At 29.9% G+C, this 22243-nt stretch overlaps 1 protein-coding gene and 1 non-coding gene across 2 annotated transcripts; one reads left to right on the forward strand and one right to left on the reverse strand.

The window, feature by feature from the left end:
- The first annotated feature begins 1722 nt into the window (after nucleotides 1–1722).
- Nucleotides 1723–1795, forward strand: TRNAA-UGC (transfer RNA alanine (anticodon UGC)). Its single transcript has one exon. It is a non-coding gene; the product is annotated as a tRNA-Ala (tRNA).
- Nucleotides 1796–8725: 6930 nt separating this feature from the next.
- On the reverse strand, nucleotides 8726–14474 carry LOC146926700 (BEL1-like homeodomain protein 9). Its single transcript, XM_085700186.1, has 4 exons — nucleotides 13332–14474; nucleotides 10106–10470; nucleotides 9470–9530; nucleotides 8726–9392 (listed from the first exon to the last, which is right to left on the reverse strand). Exons 1-4 carry the CDS (start codon nucleotides 14163–14165, stop codon nucleotides 8796–8798), a joined length of 1857 nt encoding a protein of 618 aa, XP_085556312.1. The 5' UTR covers nucleotides 14166–14474; the 3' UTR covers nucleotides 8726–8795.
- Between the last annotated feature and the right edge of the window lie 7769 nt (nucleotides 14475–22243).

Below are 22243 nucleotides of genomic sequence, written 5' to 3' on the forward strand. Positions count from 1 at the left end.
GAACATGTGTGCAAATGATTGTAGGAGGTTGATGATCATTAGCATGATTGCCGAAACTTATATATAGTGGTTTGCAAAGAATATGTCAATTTCAGTGCTCAAGTGTTGTGGTACAATTTTTCCATGCATGTGTAGAATAATGGAGATTATGGTCCCAAAATGATGATTGTAAAATGAAATAGGAATGTTATGCTCTATAATGTGCCTTTTGAGAGCCACCCGATGTCTTCAGACACATATGTTTGATTAATCCTTGAATATGTGTGTGCTACTTCACCCACACACACGTTCTTAACCTGGTGAGTGTTTAAGATATTTGTGTTTTGAGCAAGGGTGTTTAAGAATTTAAATGTTCATTAAATTGTTTATTCAAAAGCAACTCAATAATTATTATATAAAAAGGTATATTATATTTTTAATATCAGTTTAATGATAATCTACTCTAAATGTTTTCAAAAATCAAAACTTGACCTTTGATATTGTATGGAATATAGTTCCTGTTTTTTTAATAATTTTCTTTCTCTCTCCGGAATACGTCCAACACACAATTGTGGAGTATTTTGTAAGGTATCGAGTATAACATGTTGGGTATATTATACGATGTCATATTCCTATAATATTTTTACTCTCTCTCTCTTTCTTTATTGTTTTTGATCAATGAAAAAAATAAAAGAAGAAGGTTGTCCCAAAAATAAAAGAAGAAGGTTGTCCCAAAAATTGTCACAAAATTTACTCTTTCAAAAATTACTAATGTTTTGAAGATGCATCAACAAAAAACAATTGTAATCCTTAGCCGACACAATATTCACATCCAATTTTGTCTGAATAGAGAGTATCAAAAGATGAAGATGTGGCAAATGTTGAATCATATAGACCATCACTTGTCGAGCTTGAACATTCCTATAATTCAAAAGAGAAGCATCAACCTTTTTCTTTCTTTTTTGGTCGAAATAAGCATCAACTTAAATGCCACAACAAATAAGATGAGCTAGCTTCCTACAAATACTTCCATCTAATCCCCCAAGAATTGATACCAATTCAAGAGATGTCATGCAACATTGCATGATCGGTCCAACAAATCAATAGGATCAAAACATTTTATTTTTAAAAGGCGAAATTTGTAATGAAAAAACTCTGAACTCTATATGTACATATTATTTGTTGGAATTGTAATGTTCCGTCTTAACAAAAATGTTGGTTTTTGGATTTCTAAAATTTTATATTTGGATTTTCAAAATCTATTTTGAAAAGAAATTTTCATCTACTTTTTGTTTTGAAGCAGCTAAATTAGCCCACTTAAATTGACATCGGGAGAATCGAACTTGATACCTTAAGGAGGAGCATACTCCCAGATCCCAAGTCAATACCACGAGACCGGCCCAAGTGGGTTTTCATCTACCGAAATTGTTACTAGATTGAGTCACAACCATGTCACCTTCAGTTGTCATTTATACAGTGTTCATTAGTTTTGAATTAAGGGGGATGTTGAGATTGTAATTCATATCTGTCATTTTGTTGTAGTTAGTTAGTGAGTTAGTTACAATTGTTTGTAAATTAATTTCCTTTGCGTGAATGACTTGTATTACAAGCAATTGTGTAACTCCTACAAATAGGACCTTGTAATGTGAATTTTCAATTCTTAATGAAATCATATTATCAAGCATATCATATATATTCTCTCTCTCAGTTTTCTATCAGTTTAGAGTGTGTTTTCTATCAAATGGGGATGTAGCTCAAATGGTAGAGCGCTCGCTTTGCATGCGAGAGGTACAGGGTTCGATCCCCTGCATCTCCAAAACTTTGTTTTCGGCAAAGTCATATACACCCTTTTTTTTCATCTTTTTCACATTCATGCTTAATTATTTTCATCGTTCTAATATGCATCTCTCTTTTTATCATTCATTCATGCACACCTAACAACAGAGGTTAAGTATATGTCATATTATCATTATAAGTTTTTCTTAAAAATAATAATAATTATAAGCTTGATCGATGAGTACATATTGGAGAGTTAATATACAGTCCTAGTGTTATGTAGGCATACTATACCATGTTTATCCTTGTTTTGTTTTGTTGATGAAATGTCCATCCTTGTTTTTTTTTTTTTGACAAGAAATGTTCTTCCTTTTGTTCAAGAAACTTAAGTACTTGTATTTAATCATATTAAAAAAGATTTGGATGGTTCAGCCTTATGTATTGGAGACTAAAGAAATGTTTAGTCTTCTAGGATACAAAGTGCTTCAACAGGGAAGCAATCAGAGAAACAATCAATGTAAAACATATTTGTATGCACAAAATTATTAATATATGATAACAAAATCTTAAAGACTGGGGACACAGATAATTGGGTCGTTTAAGCATGTTGTCATGGACTCAACTTTGGTATGTAGTGTGTATGAAAATTATCTTGTTGGAATATGCAAATTCCATGTTATTATCACTAAGCAGTCGAATAGGGTTTTGTCTCTCACTCACTATTGTCTTAGAAATTCTATTCGACTGTGCATATAGTCATTGGTCGGCAATATATAAGACATATACTTTCTTTAATCTTAGTCGGATGCATATCCTATCTTCTAAAAACTAGATATACAGTTCAAAAATAAAATAGGATTAAAGAATCAAAGTTTCCTAACAAGTGTACTAAGTGTTGGAACAAGTTTGTTAATTTGGAAGAAGAAGAATTAGAGAGAAAAGAGAATAGCACAAATTGAAAGAGTCAAAGTTTATTCAATTACTTAGTTATGAGTTACAACATGTGACTTGCTTATATAGCAAGTATCTCAATTAACTACATTTAACAACTTTGTTACTTGCATTTCAAGTAACAGTTAGAAAACTAACCATACTAATACTTAACTAACTCTAACAGTTAACTAACCACTTATTAATCAACATTGAATTACTCTATAACACACCACCTAATTCATGTTGGATAAAGCCCTCATATCCATCATCAAATCTGCTTCTCTTCAATGGTTTGGTGAGTATTTTAGCTAATTGCAACTATGCCTTGCAATATTTCAGCTCCAGCCTTTCTGTATTCTCTTGGTCACGCAGCAAATGGAATTTTCTTTCTATGTGCTTGCCCCTACCTTGTGCTACTAAATGTTTGGCAAGATTGATATTAGACACATTATCAACTAGTAGTTTCATGCTTTCTTCTGTACCAACAAGCATTTGAAGCTATATGCCTAGACAAGCAGCAAGTGATGTTGTAACATATTCAGTTTCAGCTTCAATCTATATTGTTGTGACATTCTTAAATTTAAAAATATATTAATCATAAGTATTTGATTATCATTCTTCAAAAAATTACTCATTCAAAAAATGTGAAAGATTTCGATTTCTCTATTTTTCTACACCCCCTCCCCCCCCCCCCAAAAAAAAAAAAAAAAAAAAAAACTCCGTTTCCCACCCATCCAAACCCTTGAATAAAACCCATGAGAATCTTAACATAACACAATTAGTTTATCTCTTGATCACAAAACCTAAGAGAATCTTAACATATACTATTAGTCTATCTCTTGATCACTAGTTTACGTCCCTTATCTTTTTTTCATGTTGGATCTAATCTATGTGGCACTCACCATCCCTAAAGCTTTTTGACCGTCCCTTCTCCAAGAGACATCGAGTCTACACTCCTCTTATTTGGCATGCGTTAAAAAATCCAACAGATAGTCTCCTCCCTTCTCACAAAATTTTGTTCTGGATATAGTGCAAAGTTGCATAATGCATGCATTGAAAAATATTGATGTTAAAACCTAAACAAAGCTAGACCTAATGATGTTGATTATTTGCTTCGTAATAATACTAATTAATTATTCTACATTGGTGATAAGAATGGGGTAATCTGCATCCTAAGGTCTAGACACAACAAATATATTGTTCTAGACCGCAGGATGCAGATTATCCAATCCTCACCCAATACCTCTTTATGAAAGCAATGGACTAATAAAGTTTATTGAAATGGTTATGTCTAGTTTTCTTAATCGATAATAAAGAAGAGGTAATCAGCATCCCGAGGAGTAGATAGAAGAAACACATACCCCCTTGTCTCAGTTATAACCAAATTTATACTTTTTAGATTCATTCAATAAATGATGTATGTGGTATATACATCATTTTTTGAATTAATTTAAAAACTAAAAAGTTGCTTATAATTAAGATTGGAGAGAGTTTATGTTGATCTACACCTCAGGATGCAGATTACCAATTCTTGAACCAATAACCAAGAAATATTTATTGAGGCAATTTTTTTTTTTCTTATTGAGCAAATGGGTGTTAAATAAAGGAACATGTGTGTAAATGATTGTAGGAGGTTGATAATCATTAGAATGATGGTAGAAACTTATATATAGTGGTTCGCAAAGTATATGTCAATTTCAGATCTCAAGTATTGTGGTACAATTTTTGCATGCATGCATAGAATAATCGAGATTATGGTCCCAAAATGATGACTGTAAAATGAGATAGGAATTTTATGCTCTATAATATGCCTTTTGAGAGCCACATGATGTCTTCAGATACATACATATGTTTGATTAATCCTTGAATATATGTATGCTACTTCACCAGCATTCATGCATGTTCTTAACCTGATGAGTGTTTAAGATTTTTTTTTAGCAAGGGTGTTTAAGAATTTAAATGTTCATTAAATTGTTTATCCAAATGCAACTAAATAATTATTATATAAAAAGGTATATTATATTTTTACGATCATTTTTTAATAATTTTCTTTCTCTCTCTCTCTCTCTCCGGAATACATCCAATATACAATTGCAGAGTATTTTATAAAGCATTGAGTATAACATGTCGGGTATTTTATACGGTATCATATTCTCATAATGTTTTAACTACCTTTCTCTTTCTCTCTTTGTTGTTTTTGACCAATAGAAAGATTAAAAAAACATCTCAAAAATTGTCACACAATGATTCTACAAATATCATTATTTTTTCAAAAATAACCCGTGTTTCCAAGATGCATCAACCGCAAACAATTGTAATCCTTAGCCCGCACAATATTCACATCCAATATCGTATGAATAGAGATTATTCAAACATGAAGATGTGGCAAATGTTGAATCATATAAACCATCACTTGTCGAGTTTGAACATTCCTATAATTCAAAAGAGAAGCATCAACCTTTTTCTTTCTTTTTTGATCGAAATAAGCATCAACCTAAATGCAACAACAAATAAGATGAGCTAGCTTCCTACAAATACTTCCATTTAATCCCCCAAGAATTGATACCAATTTCAAGAGATGTCATGCAACATTGCATGATCGGTTTCCAACAAATCAATAGGATCAAAACATTTTATTTTTAAAAGGAAAAATTTGTTATGAAAAAACTCTAAAGCTGAAACTATACACATAGCTAATTCAATAAAACATGTGCTGTCTCTCCAAATCTCTTGATAAAAGGTACCCTCCTTCGCAAAAAGAAACTTAAAACGAGGTCTTTTAAAAACTAACAACAATAGAATTGAATATATAATTAAAAAATATAATAGTAAATATTAAATTCATTCATATGATTAATTAGTTTTTTACTGAACTAATATATAAGAAAAATTAGTGAGTAAAATGTATACTATGAGGCCTAAAAATATTAATCATAATAAAATTAATATTATTATTAAATAAAAATAAATAAATTGGAGGCTTAATTTACTTGCGACCGATAATGGTGTTAAAATCACGATTTAATTTGTGGAACTGTGTGATTCCACGAGTTGTCTATTTTGAGTTGATTCGGATGTAAAATTTAATTTTATTAAACTCGGAATGAAACTAAGTTTAGTCAACTAAATTTGTAGTGAACTCAGTAAACTCACGTAAACTCGCAATAATTTTTTTTTTTTTACCTTTCCATCCCAATTTTCACATTTGGTTCATTTTCTTCTTTACTGATTTTATTTTGTTCATATATGTTTTTTTTTATATATAATTGAGTTGAAATTTCAAATTATTAATGTGTGTGTGTAAGTATGTATGTATAATTTTAATATGAGGTGAACTTGTATGAGTTTTTAAGTCAATTTCACATACGTAAAATGAATTTACATTTTGAGATTTGACTACTTTCTTACCGCCCCTCGAACCGGCCCTGCTACAACGTTACTAGCTAGGCATACATGTTAATTTATGGATAATTTTTCCATCTATCACTCATTATCGGAAGCACGACTCACATAGTGTATTTTGATATATTTGAGCAATGTAGCGGGGCGGATTGAGAAATTATATAATTTCGATGTTGTATCAATTGCTTAGTCTATTTATTTTCTGGACCATATGTTACACTGAATAGGGCCACATAAGAGCATTATTCTCAAGTTCAATTGTAAGATATATAATATTTCCTTGTTAAGGAGAATCCTATAATATATTGTGAGCATAAAGCATTGGTTTGTTACCAGAATTAATAGTGCCAATTACTAGTTAGCCAAAAATAATATATTCTGGACCATTTTTGTGCCAATTACTAGTTAGCCAAATAAAGCAAATTCCCGATTCTACGACCATGTCTTGACTGGATTTGGATCACAATTAAGCTATCGTGAGGAATGCAAATTCTATTGCATGGGGGGTATTGAAAGAGACTTTCTCAAATGTTGTAAGCTACGTTGAAGAAATACTCCTATTATCCTTTTTAAATTTTATGGAGGGTGAATTACTTTCTTAATTAAAATGTACTTTTAATTAGAGTTTTGTTACTAAAGTTGAGGGACTACAATTTTATCCAAGTCTAGCAGCTCACACACTAATTAAATGTTCTGCGATGTAGCATTTTATCTATCACTATACTCCTATTTAACTTGTAACCAAAAAAATACTCCTATTTAACTATTACTCTTTCCGTCACATGGTACTTCCTCCGTCCCAAATTATAAGTCGTTTTGAGAGAAAAAATTGACCTAAATTATAAATCGTTTTAGGATATCAATGTCCCAAATTATATCCTTGCAAATTCATTACTCTCTCTTCTTTCAGTTCTTCATTTTATCTTTCTCATGAAGGATAATTTTATAAAGTACCAACATTCTTAGAACTTTTGTCAAAAAAATAAATTTCTTAGAACTATTTAAAAAGCTTTTATGACCACTTTTGAAAGAAAAATAAATAAACATAAATCGTAATAATGATGTCCAAACAAAAATAACCTAAAACACTATTCCTTGAGAAACCCAATAGAGTGGCCAAAAGAACTAGTTATTGAAATGAATTGTAAGAGCTATCAATGTTGTGACACTGAATAAATCTCTAAACTATCTAAACTATTTGGACATCAGGATTCTGGAATATCCACACTATATAAACTGCTCCAATAAAGACTACAGAATTTATCATTAATATTTTAGCATTCACTAGACCTAAAAAAATATTTTAGCATTCATTTTAGAGAAGCTTATTGCATGGTTCATCTTCCAATAATAGTGGATTATCGAGTTAACGCCTTTCATTCTACAGTTCTGTAACTTAAACTTTGTTAATTATCTTGAAGTATGGAAAACTAAAAGAAACTTGGTTTTTCTTCTTGTGGATTATCAATGAATAAGTAAAATTTTGCTTTACGCCCCTATACATTTAAACTTTCATCCCGATAAACCATAAAGAATTCTAAAATATTCCTAGTACGTAAAAGCTTTCTGGAATTGAAATTTTTCAGAAAACTTGAGTTAAGTTTACTAGCAGCCAAAATTGTAAATCGAAAAAATTTGAAAAAAGATATTAAAAATTTTTAGTCACGATTCAACCATGATAAAATTAGACAAAAGTGTAAACCACAAAGTTTTGTAAAAGTTTTCCCGAATGTCCATAAAACTTGGTTTATTCACTCTCCTGAAATTCAATATATTAAACATGAGGTGAATATATTGAATTTTAGGAGGGTAAATAAACTAAGTTTTATTAACATTGTAGAAAACTTTTCTAAAACACTCGGTTTTAAACTTTTGTCCAAACTACATTTTAGACATCGTTCAACCATGGTTAAATATCAAAAATCTCTTTTTCTAGTTTCCTGGTTTACAATTTTAGCAACTGAAAAACTTTTTTTTTTAAAACTCAGTATCCGATCCAAAAGGACCGACTAATTTGAGGGAACCAATCCCACCGCCCACTTGCGGGGGCCCCGTTCTAAGCCAGAGCAAAACTATGTATAAACTTGCCCACCGAAATTGACACCAGATGAAATCGAACTTGAGACCTTGAGAGGAGCACACTCCAAGATCTCAAGCCAACCACTAGGCCAACCCCAAATGAAAAACTTTAGCTCATGTTCTTTGAATATTTTGTGGGGGTGAAGTCAAATGATTGAGGAGTGCAGGGTGAAATTTTAGTGGATAAGGCTTGCAACAAATTTTAATTGGATCAGGCCAAGACACAATACCAAGCCCACCCAAAATCAATTAATTGACTAATTCTTTTCCCATCCTATTGATTTCTTACGCGTCCTATAGAGTTTAGATGATAAAATCCAAACATCATAAACATCCCATAAAAACCTTCAAAACAGGTTGAAACATTTTGAGAAACTCATACGATGAGAAAAGTATCAGCCTAATTAATTTACACAAACTTTACAACCTTCATTCGTCTCATCTAAATAAAAACAACATTTCACCCTCAATCTGTAAAGTACCATAAATCAATATTTCAATAGCTCATTTTTCTTCCTAGTTTCTAATGGTTTATAAAAGCACAAGAGAAACTTGGTTAGTAAATAGTATATCACTCCAATCAAAATAAACGTACATACAAGTACTAATTATATTGAAAAAAATCTTCATCCTACAAAGTCATGAAACATTTGCCCACCAATTACATCTCTTCCAAAATGCCTATTTTGTGATTCAAAACCACTCATAACATAATTACCTTCATTATTGGTTTCAAGGCCAAGACCAAATCTTTGAGCTGCACTTAAAGGAAATGGTTCAGCTAAACCAATCCCATGATTTTGATAAAGCCCTAGTGTCAATGACACATTACTATTATTATTATTATTATTATTACTATGATTGCTATTATTGCTTCCACTACCAACAATATTCATTCCAACACCTACATGTTGAAAAGGTAGACTCATTTGTTGTTGTTGTTGTTGTTGATGTTGTCCTTGACTCCTAATTGGTATGTTAGGAATTTCATTTACGGCGCGCTTGTAAGTGGCGTCATGAAACTTATCTGTCGATGTAGATGGATTCTCGGAAACTAGAGAAGTATCTGAAGGCAAATGATGATGATGATCACTTGATTTGTTCCTACAATTTTCTTCCTTTTGTTGTGAATCATTTGGAGTTTGCCTTGTTTCTAGCATGTGAATTTCTTCCACCATTGGTTTCCAAAGCCTTACTCGTGCATTTATGAACCAATTAGACACCTGATACACAAGATAGATATTGTTATATTGGTAGGATTAAAATTCATTGGATCGTTTAGTATCGAGATAACGCTTACCTGGCTACGCGACAGACCAGTTTGTTTAGCCAACATTATTTTATCTGTATCAGTAGGATAGCTGCACAGGGAACAAAAAATAAGCAATCAAAATGCCAGAAATGTAAAAGCTTTTGATTTTGAAGTCACCACCACGGTCATTGCGATTACAATTGCAGTTGCATTACATCTATCAAGATCCTAAAGCAACACGACCGTGATCCTGACTAAAATATAAAACGAGTAAATAATCATTCAAGTCCTTGAATGTGTCGAGCATTGTCATTATAGTTCTTGAATATAACAAAATTACAAAAACACCCGAGAATGTGTATTTCGTTTATGACTTTGATATTCAAATGTGTCTTTCGCTAGTTAGATTTGTCCTCGAATATCCATTTTGTTCAATTTAGTGGACGAAATTACTAACAAAAAATATAATTCAGGGATGTGTTTGTAATTTTAATACATTCAGGGTCTATTGTGACACCCTCCGTACACATTCAAGAACTAAAATAACGATTTGACAATATAAAACCCAGCACAGATGTTTCAATTTTCGGCAATGGAGGAAACAGCATCATGCCTTTATTGGTATATCAAATTTGACCAAGGCATTGCTTAATCGAAATAAACGAAACATAGAATGGCACTTACGGATGCAGAAAGTGTTCAAAAAGCCATGCTCTAAGAACAGTCACAGCACGCTCGGGGAGTCCTCTTTGAGGTCGCCATACAGGTTGTTGCTGCTCAAGATAACCTGACCTATGGCTGTAAGGTCCCCCTCTTTCACTATTGCCAAATCTAGGAGATTCTTCCTTCCGGTTGCTTGTGTGAAAATGCGCCTTATTATTGAACTGTAGTTGGTCAGTAATTGCCTTCTTCAAGCATCTAAAATGTTTGGACATAGCTTTTATCGCCAAACTTGCATAAGGAGCTGCATTGTTGAGGCCGGAAACATACTCAAATGATGTTACGACCGATTGCATCTGTTGGTAGTATTGCCTGTACCGCTTATAAACCTGTTGAGTAAAAATATAGAATAAATGTCACAATCATGATTAAATATCAAACATTGTCAACTGAAGGTTAATAGAAACCTATGAAGCACCGACACAAACACCAGGACCGACGGATAATAAGTATAGAACATAGTTCGTCTCAGAGGGGCAGATAAAACATATCAATGAAACAGCAAAAGGATTATATTAAAGAAAACAAGCAAAGCACATTTGATTGCATAGTCATTTCTTGGTCAAAAAATAGAAAATTAACACATACTATTTTACAGTTATAGATTTATAGATTTATGTTGGCCGTCATGACTTGCACCATTTTAATTCTTAAACAAGGATCCTTCACAAGTGAATGATGTGTATGTGATTCATAATTTAGGACATTCTTTGAAACAAACGTTTTCCTTGAAGTGGTTATATAATTAGGGTTTCGCTAACCAATGTCCTAAGAGCATTGGTTAAGGAATCTACTAGTAGAAACTTATACAAATTTTTACTTGTCTTGCAATAATTACACGGCCTTTTTATGCAAACTTACTTATTCAAGTACTTTAACCAATGCCCTAAGATCACGGGATAGTTAGCTTAACACTTTAAGCTTAGTTAGTTTCAATTAAAATTCACATTTAAAGCTTCTATGTTACTTTCTTATATTTATTTCATTAAAAATAAATTAACACAAGTTTCACACGAGGGTTTAAGGCTAAAATGGAATTTCTGATTTTGGTTTTAAATGAGAGATTCATTGAATAAAGTATTGATGTCATATTAGTAATTAGTAGTACTTAGAAGACAACCTTCTGCAGTACATTTCTACAAAAATAATTAGATTCTGAAATATGGGTTTGAAAAGATAGGTTCCAACCGAAGAAAAGGCACATGTAGCATGGACTATAATATGGTACATGTAAATACCTAGTGAATTATCAACGTTCTCACATTATTTTCATGTTATTTTAACAAATAAGAACAATCTGAAAAACGAAACATGAGTGAGAACATTTTTTTCCCTAAGCATTTTGATAGTTTATTAAAATATACACATTTTTTCCCATCAAGATCAATAGATAAAAGTAGTTTAATTACAACCCATTTCTTTTTCTAGATAAACTCCACAAGCCAAGACATACATAACGTTCATTTCAAGCTACATTTTATCACGATTATTGTCATATTGGAAATAGTACATATAAATATCTAATATCACAATAGAGAATAAAACATCCACCAATTAAATATGTACCACAAGATTATTTATGATTCTATTTTCTTTTTTCTTTTTTTTTGATGAATCTTCTATGTACTTTCTTGTTACACAGACTCCTTCTTGTCCCAAATATAAGAAAGAGTATTGCTCACATGTACACCCTCCGGTCACAACTATAAGCAAAAATTCACTTTTAAGATTCGTTCAATAAATAATGTATGTGACTTATATATAGACTACATAAATGATTTATTGAATGAACCTAAAAAATAGATTTTTTTCTTATAATTATGACTAGAGGGTGTACCTTGAAGGAACTTGTTAAGGTGCTTTTGGGACACCATTTAAAGAATAAAAAAAATAGAAATTGTCTTTAAGAAAACAATTATTAAACTTATCAGAAAATTGAATACACAATTTTCAATACAATTGTATATTTAGACCATTAACAAATTGGTCTATAAATTAACAATAAAACATCAAAACCAATGAAGTTATTTATTTTTCTAACTTTTTGAATGTTTTAACCAATATACTTCCATAGAAAATTGTGAAATATTAGAAAAACAAAAACTTTAAATTAGGGTAAAAAAAGTTTTTTAAGCAATAATTTCATCTTGCCGGTTGCAACTTTTTTCCTTATAAATAGACCCAAACAAAATTTCACTTATAATTAGGGCATGAGGTGTATACCAATAATTTAAGGGAGAAATAGTGTGAAATATTCAATCATATCATGAATTTGAATGACATGTAAAATAATACCAAACAAGTAAAGCCAATCTTACATAAAGGCCAATCACCTTATTATCATCTAAAAATATAAGTTTCTTTAACTTTTAAAATCACAATAATCATATCACTACAAGCTTTTTTGAAGTATAAATCTTTTCCAATGGATTCCTTCAATATAGTATAACTTTAAGCAAATCATCCCTACAAATTGGGTGACATAGTCACTTAAAAAAGAAATCTATGGTTGGCATGCACTTTACAATACCAATCTCCATGCATATATTCCTTCCCATTAACTTTTCTTAAAAAGCCAATTGAGTTCACCGAGGCCATCCATCACAATATAATGCAAGAATCTTAATGTAAATAGAATAAAGATTATCCATAAAACTAACCTATTAACCTATTAATTAGAAATTAAGACATAACCTTAATGCACATAAATTAAGATATCATCCATGAAACAAAAGCTAAACTAGTTTCATGCAACCAATCAAACCTTATGTTAGCCTACCACTAACAAAATAAACCGTCCACTTTTTAAAAGAATACTTAATAATAAACTATACATTAATAATAAAATAATAACATAAGCACTAAACATTAAGAACAACAACACCCAAATTGAGAGTATTTAGAATAAGTCATGTATCAATAAAGATTTAGAAATCTCCAAAAAAAAATAAAAATGGAAATTAATCTAGATATAATTAAGTATATTAATCTAACAGACTAAAACAGTAAGTCCATCCACACAAAATGACAAAAATAATAAACAGTAAACATCAAACATGAACTCAACCGACAAAAGAAGAAAAAAACAGTGCATCAAAATGAAAATTTTGACATGACAATAACAAAAATCATAAAGACATAGAAAAACAAAAAATGAAAACAAAATAAAATAAAAAATTCAATAACAAACCTCATCAAGCATAGTCAACAATCTTGATTTATTGCGACCATCACCAAATGGATCTTCTTCACTCAATCTTTCCAAAGGAGATTCCATCATCAAAGAAGAATCAGCCACAACAACAACCTTCTCACCACAAACACCAAGATTTCCAACATCACACATCTCTTCCAACAATTCTTGAGCTGGTTTCAAAAACCTAGAATCCTTCAAAACAGAAGCATATCCAGTAAATGGAACTGAACCCCCACTTCCTCCTCCTCCTCCTCCTTCAACCAACCCTTGAATCACACCTCCACCACCATAAATCATAGATCCATATCTTTGTAGGTTCAACTCCAAAGGTAAATTACTACTAACACTTTTATTTGATGAAAGTGACAAAGACAAAGGCTCATGATTATTCAACATCATAGTACTTGTACTACTATGTTGTTCATCAAATTGTCTAAGATTTTGAATGTTTTGTGCTTGATAAAGAAAAGGGTTATTATTATTTCCTTGATTGTTATTATTCAAAGTCTCAAAATAAGGATGATGAGAAACTGAACAAGAGTTGTTAGAAGAAGAAATATTCATATTCATGACCCTTTTTCCTTGATCTTCTCTTGAAAAACGCATCATCAAATTAGAACACTCTAAATCCTTCATAGAATTAGAAGAAGAACATGAATTATGCTTCAAACCTTGTTGGTTAGTAAAATTAGTAATGAAAGAAGAAGAATCATAGAAAGGAAGTAAAGGTTCATGAGGTTGTTGATTTTGAGCCACAATAACTCTAAGCTTATCTCTTCTACTTTGTTGTGGGACATGGTAACCTTCAAAACCCTCATCACTAGCCATAGAAAAAATATATTAAAACTTCATTCAAATACTAAAAAATCTTAATGACCCAAATGAAAAAAAATACTAAAATATGAAACTTTTTATAGATGAAGCTGGATTGAAGTGATGGAAGTGACAAAAAAAGAAAGAAGGTATAATAATTAATGGTGATGTTAAGTTTATTATTATGATGACAGAAAAAAAATTGATACGTCAAAGTGATTGAGAATTTGATGATACACACAAAAACACACGCAAAACACACGAGAGTCTAAACAAAGAGTTCAGATTGTTGTTTCTTTGGAACAAGGAAACAAAACAAAGTGTGAACTATGAAAGGATGAAAGTGTAGACATAGTAGGGTTTCTATAGTGACCGGATAGTTACCGGTTATAGCCAGTGATATCTTTGTTTCTGTGTGTTTTGCAGATATTTTTGGAATGGGGTATGTATTCCCATCATGTTCAGCTTTTATACTGTCAAAAATAGATTATATTTTAATTTTTATATGCTTTCATGATTAATATTATAGATTATTTTCAAGTAATTAAAGATTGAAATTCTTTTAAGAATACTTTTTGGTGTGTAAGTGAATGAAAAAATGTAAAAGAAAAAGACAAAGGGAGAATAAAATTTCTCATCATGCAAATTGCAAAGCTGGTTTTTCTTGGTTTTGTCGTTTTCTCAACTCTCTTGCTTTATCAGTTTTTTTTAATAATAATTAATTTTGAAAATATTAGAAAGTAACGAAGTTTAGTGTATATAATAATTTAATTTAATAAACTATTAATAAATATCCTTAGATTTTTTTTTCCAATAAATATCTTTAAAATATTGTTTAAGTAGTAGAAAAGAAACTTTTACACAAATAACCGTGTTATTATGACTATTACACGTATTTGACTTATATTTCTAAGACACGAAAGATATACAAAGAACATCTAATCATGTAGATGTTTATGCGAATATTTAAAAGAACATCTAAGTATTGAATGATAAATAGTATTGACACAAAAAAATCTAAAACAAATGAAAATAGTAATAAAATTACATTGTCTTATATATCTTTGTTTATCATATAATTATTTAAAAATAGTTGTTCAAAAAACATTTTTCAATTAACATTGACATAATGATTAAAGTGACAAGGAATTTATGTCGGGGGAGTTTTGGTTTTTTATGAGTCTACCTAACTGGATTCGGATCAAAAAGAATATTTAGACAAAGAAAAGTATAAATTTCAAATTTAAAATAAATGATTGATTAAGAAAATTATGACAAAAATAATTGTTTTTTTTTTTTTTTTGAAAGAACAAAAATAATTGTTAAACTCTCTAGAGTAATAATTGTTAAAGAAATCTGGAATTTTAAGAATTTATCTAGGTGACTTAGGTATTAGAAGAGGTCACCACTTCCAACTCCCACAAGGTTCCGAGAATGGTTATCATTTGTTATTTTAGATAAATGTTAACAAGTGTCTCAAGGGTATTTGTTTAGAAGTCTAAAGAAAAAACTTTATTTAAAAAATTGTTAATTGTGTATGTAAGACATTGAAACTTTAAAAAAAAAACTTTTTCTACATAATTTTATAAATTATTTTCTCTTTTAAATCCTTAAAAAATGCCCTAAGAACAATAAAGGTTAGTTGCCAATAAAATATTTTTTAGCTGTGTTTTATCATTGGAGTTCCTCCTACAGAACAAAACATAAAAAAATATCTTTAGAAAAAACATAGAATGTATTATTAGGTTTTGAGTTTGATATGAAATTTTTTTGTAAGATAATTTTTTTTGAATATTTTTCTATTTTAAAGGTCTTTTCTACTTTGTACGATCATCATCTACCCGCTCAAAATTTCTTCTATCTTGAAATAACTAATATATTCTTAGGTTCAATTCATTTAGAATAAAGTTAACAAATGTCTTTAGAGTATTCTTTAAGATCTTACATAAAAAGTTTTTCTTAAAGTTTGTGGTTTTAATACATTGAAAATTTAAATATTTAAGTTTTTTAAAACAATAATTTCTAAAATTCGAAATTCTTGGGAAAAAAAAATTGAAACACTTGTTAATAAGACCGTACCCTACGGTTTAAACAAATTTGATTTGCTACTTTATAAAGTCTAGTCTCTTCCCTGGTATTCAATTATACTTTCTTAATGAGGGTAAAGTTTTTTTTTTTCCTTAAGAAATTAGGGTAAAGAGATGAAAGGTATGATAGTGACGGTAACATAACACTGATGGTGGATGACGCACGTGAGAAGAAAGTAACAGACTAACCAAAGAAGAAAGAAAGGCTGATTTTACCCTTCTCAACACTCATCCCCCCAAACCCCAAAACCTCTTTTGGGAGCCTCATCAATCTCTCTTTACGAGGTTTACATGACATGTTCTACTTTTTTTATTTTTTACGTATTATTTTTACCGAACAAGAAGTGAAATAAACAATTTCAAAAAAGTAAGGTTACTAATCATTAACTGTAGTTAAAATAAATGTAAACTTTTTCCGGTCCCATATTAAATAATCAATCATTAAGTATGCTGTTGGGGAGTGTGTCTAATTGATCAAGATGTCCTTTTCCTTTGAAAATTGGTGGAATAGTAGCCAAAACATTTATTAGGGCGCCAAAGCTAACAACAACTGTGGTGAAGTGAATTTGTCTGATTGAGGGGCCTTGTTTAGTTGTAGGATCACCAAATTGATTAATTAATTAACCTACTACAATAATCACATTTTGTTGTTGATTGATCATCATTTGCAATTTGATGATAAGGTTGTAATAGGTGACTTAACAAAGATTCTATAACTTTTTGTTAATTAACTTGCTATTCAAGTATTGTTTGTTGTATCAACCCTTGTGTTCACACATACATTTTTTTTTCCTTTCCATTTTCTGAATTAAAAATGAGTTTGTGAGTTAACTGTTAGCACATTTGATTAATTAATAACTCTACTATTTTGGATGGGGGAGAATAATAGATTGATTTATATTAGATTCAATTTGATGGAAGAATATTTTTAGTATTGAGAGAGGCGAATAGGTAAATGGTAGGAGATGAATGGTAGAAAATGCTACTAAAAAAGGGAGTAGTAAGTGTTGTTTTGAACCGAGTTATGGACGGGTGCGGAGGCGTTAAGCGAGTGTTTAGTAAGTTGGTTAATCAAGCAATGAGTGAGGAATATGGTGTTAGGTATTGTTGTCGAGCGCGGTTGTTAGAGTTGAAGATGAAATTTAATTTTGGGAGAGGTTGAGTTGATGGAAGAGTGTAAGGTTTTATATTGTATGGCATTTCTGTCCAAGATAATGTGCAAAATACTTGGATTTGGAATCTTAATCCCGATTATATGTATCCAGATAAAGAAGTGTGTGAGTAGAAATTTCAAGATATATATATATATATATATATATATATATATATATATATATATATAGCTTATTCGTCTTTATATTGTTCATATTTTAATAAGATTTAATTAATTTGTTAATTGATTATTTTAAATGATGTTAAAAATGAGAAAATAGTTTAAATTAAATGGTAAAATTAGAAAGGAAAAATTCAATCCAAAAGGATATATATATATCCCACTTATTGACATTTTTTATAAATTTATAATTAAATACTTGTACTCGAAAATCATACAGACAATATTTATTGAAGGGTAAATTTTTTGAGAAAAAGAAAAAAGAAAGTGTTGCGTTTTTTTTAAAGGAGCCAGTGTTGCGTTAAAGTATCTATTTTTGAGTTTAATCGCTACAAAAAATATTATTTTTAATCCCTGTCTTTTATAAAAATTATGTACTTTTAGTCTCTTTGTAGGGACTAATAGTACCCTATTTATATAAAAATTATGATGACTAAGTATGCATAATATTTTTATAAAAACTAAATTTAAAAGTTTGTAATTTTGTCGAAACTATATGTTTTGTTTATAAAAAAAAAGTTTATGAGCTGCACTTAAAGACTTAAAAAATGGAGATATCAAAACTTTCGTGGAAAGGAATATTTCCGACCAAGTTGTCGATGCTACTACCTATAATTGGATGAAGCACTAAGGTTTTGCGGCTAAAGTAAAGATTGAAAAAATAATGGTGTCTTAAGATTAGATGAATACCAAACATCTTAGATCATTTACAATGGTTATATACATTTAACAACCTTCAACATTCACTTTTTCAATTTTTAACACTCTACATCATTTTCTCTCTCTTAATTCAACATTCATTCAATTTTTACCTATCAAATGGTTTTTTCATTCAACACTCTACTCCACCACCTTTTATTTCTTATTCTTATTTAATATTATATTTTTGTTTTTATAATTACATAAAATTACAATTATCGATTATAATTAAATTAAAATAAAGAAACACTTAACATTTTTTTTTGTTTTTTGTAAAAACAAAATTTATTTAAATAATTTATTTTTGGGATCCATTTCACTAAAAAGAAGATTAAAACTTCATTTAGTTTGCTAATAGAAAGATAATAATAAAAAGAAGATAGTGAAAAACTTGGTTTTTTCTGTGTCCAAATCAAATGAACCAAGTCTCTATTTATAGAGAAAAAAAAATCATGAATTTTGGTATTTTTTTTATTTTTTTAAATATTTTAAAACGAAATAATTGAGGTTTTATTATTAAAATTATTAAAAACCGGGCAACCAATAAAGTAGCACCACATGTCCCCCATCATTCCAGAATTCTTCTTCTCTCTCCATCCTCTGCTTTTCACGCGCCAAAAACTGCCTAATTACAACGCGACACGTGGCAGATTCACAGGATTAATTTGTGTTGAATGGATTCATCCTCTCTCTCATCCATGTCACATTCAGCAGGCCATTCAACAGGCCATAGGCAATTTGATATTGAAACTCACATTAAACATATCATTGCAAATGGTCTTATATGTGTGTATTATAAACACTATGGTTTAGCAATTGTAGTCCCTCAGTTGGATGTTAATTTGTTTCTTAGCAATAATTTGTATTAGTTTTTTTTGAAATTATCTTTTAAATTTTGGGTCTTGCTATTAAGCATTTCTAATTAAGAAAATATAATAGAAAAAGTTAAATTGCTCAAATTTCCAATGCTTTAAATGCGTCAATTAAGAATACTCTTTGGACACTCATTATCATTTTCCTTATGGATTGAGTGAAGTTTCACATAGATCTACATAAACAAACATACGCAAAGAGGAAATTTGATGTGGAAACACAGACTAAAAGGAGGTGATGTGGTACATAAGCTACTTCTGACATCGTCTTGAGGGATAAGCATATTAGGCTCTGTTTGGTAAACCCAAAAAAAGAGCTTTTAGCTCTTAACTTTTAGCTTATAAGCTCATTTGACAAAAAAAACTCTGTTTGGTAATACTTTAGCTATGTTTGGTACAACGAGCTTATAGCTTATTTCAGGAGCTTATAAGCTATTTTTCAGGAGCTACTTCAAGTAGCTTTTGAGCTTATAGCTTTTAGCTTCTCATTTTTTCTTCCATATTCACCCTTATTATTCAAAGCAAAAGTTATCAGCTAATTTTACCAAACACTTCAACTAGCTTATCAGCTAAAAGCTATCAGCTAGCTTATCAGCTATCAGCTAATTTTACCAAACAGAACCTTAGAAGATGGGGATTTTTGAAGGTCCGATGTGTTTATGCTATTACGCACATCAAAAAAATTGTTTGACTCACAGAGGCGTCTTTGCCTATCTTATGAACGTAAATTCTACTTAACACTTACTTGCACCATGTCTTACTATAACATCCAAGTGTCTTTGCATGTATGTACATCCCCCCTTATTTGAAGAAATAACGTACATAAAAAATGATGATTAGTAACATAAAAAGTTACCGATTTCTTATAATTTTTGTTGTTATCTTCTCTGTTTAGAAAATTGCTGTTGACACATTGCATAAGGCTGTGGCACACATGTAAAATACGTTTTTGCCCCCTCGGCAGTTAACTGCCGAATTATGAAACCGGCTGCAGTTAATTACCGAGGAAAACTTCGGCAGTTAACTACCGAGGAAAATTGACAACTTCGGCAGTTAACTGCCGAGGAATCCTCAAACCCTTTTTTTTTTTTTTTACAAAAACCATTAATTTTTTTTATTCTTTAAACCTAAATTTTCCTTAATTAAATTTAATTCTTTAATCCTTTTAAGGAATTAAACACAATTTTTTTTTATGATTTCATTCATGTGATTTTGTTGCCATAAATGAAGAAATATGAGAGATGAATAATATTCGGTAGTTAATGGACCTAAAATGATAATTCAATAAAAAAAATGCAACAACAAAAAACGTTACAAATGATAGAATAATTATATTTGTAATTATTAGTAATTAATTATAATATTTAAGATATTTTTTTGTTGTTCACAGATTATCATATTTCAGATATTATTCATCTCTCTTTCAAATAATTATATTTGTAATTATTCTATCAATAATACCTTTTTTTTTGTACAAATAAAACCACTTTTCTATTCTTCAAAAAAAACATTTTTTTAATTAATAAAAGTGATTGAATATGTAGTAATTCTATGATCTCATATTTTTTTATTTATGGCAACAAAATCATATGAATGAAATCAACAACTTTATAAAAAGAATCGTGTATTTAATGGCAACAAAATTCATATTTCTTCATTTATGGCAACAAAATCACATGAATGAAATCATGAAAAGAATTATGTTTAATTCCTTAAAAGGATTAAAGAATTAAATTTAATTAAGGAAAATTTAAGTTTAAAGAATAAAAAGAATTAATGGTTTTTGTAAAAAAAAAAAAAAAAGGTTTGAGGATTCCTCGGCAGTTAACTGCCGAAGTTTTCAATTTTCCTCGGTAGTTAACTGCCAAAGTTTTCCTCGGTAGTTAACTGCAGCCGGTTTCATAATTCGGCAGTTAACTGCCGAGGGGGTAAAAACGTATTTTACATGTGTGCCACAGCCTTTTGCAATGTGTCAACAGCAATTTTCCTCTGTTTAACCATTGTCCAAGACGTGAAACAAGTGAGAAATTATAAAGAGACTAATAGTTATTTTGGTTGCTAGATGTATAACGGGTATCAAAATTTTAAAATATTATTGTGCACTTCGTAAGTCAAAATCGTATCTGACATAAAAATGTTTCCTTAATATTGTTATATTAGTCCTCAAATATACTTATTTATTGTCATATCAGTCCTTATAAGTGCTTACTTACTAACATTTCATTACTTATATAAAAACAGTTATTGTGAGCATTGAAGGATTATTTTAGTGTTAGAGACTCTTTGGACTAATGAAGTGCACAATTAAAACTATTTTAAAAAAAGTATGCATTGATGGACTACTATAACTATTTGTCACACATTCAGGAACCGAAACGACTGTTACTTCAATTAAAAAGTTACATAGTGTTTAAGTGATCTCACAAGAAAGCTTCTCTCAAGTTCTTAATGTATTCAATTTACGAGGCATGATTGAGCTTATATAGGCCTAAGGTTTCATCTCTAATAGTATGATGTAGATAAAGACACAATTCAATCCCAGACAATAGCAAAAATAGGATTTTGCTAATCCTCACACGAACTTCAACCCTATTTTTGTAATTATTTTATTGAAAATAGTAAAAGCTTAAGACTGTATTGTTTCAACAATTTGTTTTTTATTATTATTATTATTATTATTATTATTATTATTATTATTATTATTATTATTATTATTATTATTATTATTATTATTATTAGAGGAAATGACTTGTTTAATGGCTCCTCCTAAAACTAAAAATAAAAATAAACATATAAAATGTGATCGAAGAGTTTTCTAATTTAAGAGAGGTTAAAATGGAAATCTGACGCAAACGGGTGGGTTCACGTGAATATCAATGTCTTCAGTACCCACCTTCGTGTTTTGAAATCAAGAAAAACTCAAATCTAAACCCAAACTCAGTTAACTCAAGCTTTTCCAGTCAAAGTCGAAATAGATTCGGACCAAGATTCGTGGATACGAGAATTGTTGTCATGTCTACCTATTAAAAAATGGAAAAATGCTTACATGTTACTATAGTACTTGTGATAGTATATTAAAGATTTATGGGCACCTCTTTAATA

This window comes from Medicago sativa, chromosome 4, assembly GCF_051527215.1.
Source record: "Medicago sativa cultivar Bolivia chromosome 4, Bolivia_mono, whole genome shotgun sequence".
NCBI lineage: Eukaryota > Viridiplantae > Streptophyta > Magnoliopsida > Fabales > Fabaceae > Medicago > Medicago sativa.

Coding starts and splice junctions, on each gene's coding strand:
- LOC146926700 (XM_085700186.1), bottom strand. CDS start 14,165: ATGGCTAGTGATGAGGGTTTTGAAGGTTACCATGTCCCACAACAAAGT. Junction 10,471..13,331: donor TGTTGACTATGCTTGATGAG/GTTTGTTATTGA, acceptor TTTACTCAACAG/GTTTATAAGCGGTACAGGCA. Junction 9,531..10,105: donor TTTGAACACTTTCTGCATCC/GTAAGTGCCATT, acceptor TTCCCTGTGCAG/CTATCCTACTGATACAGATA.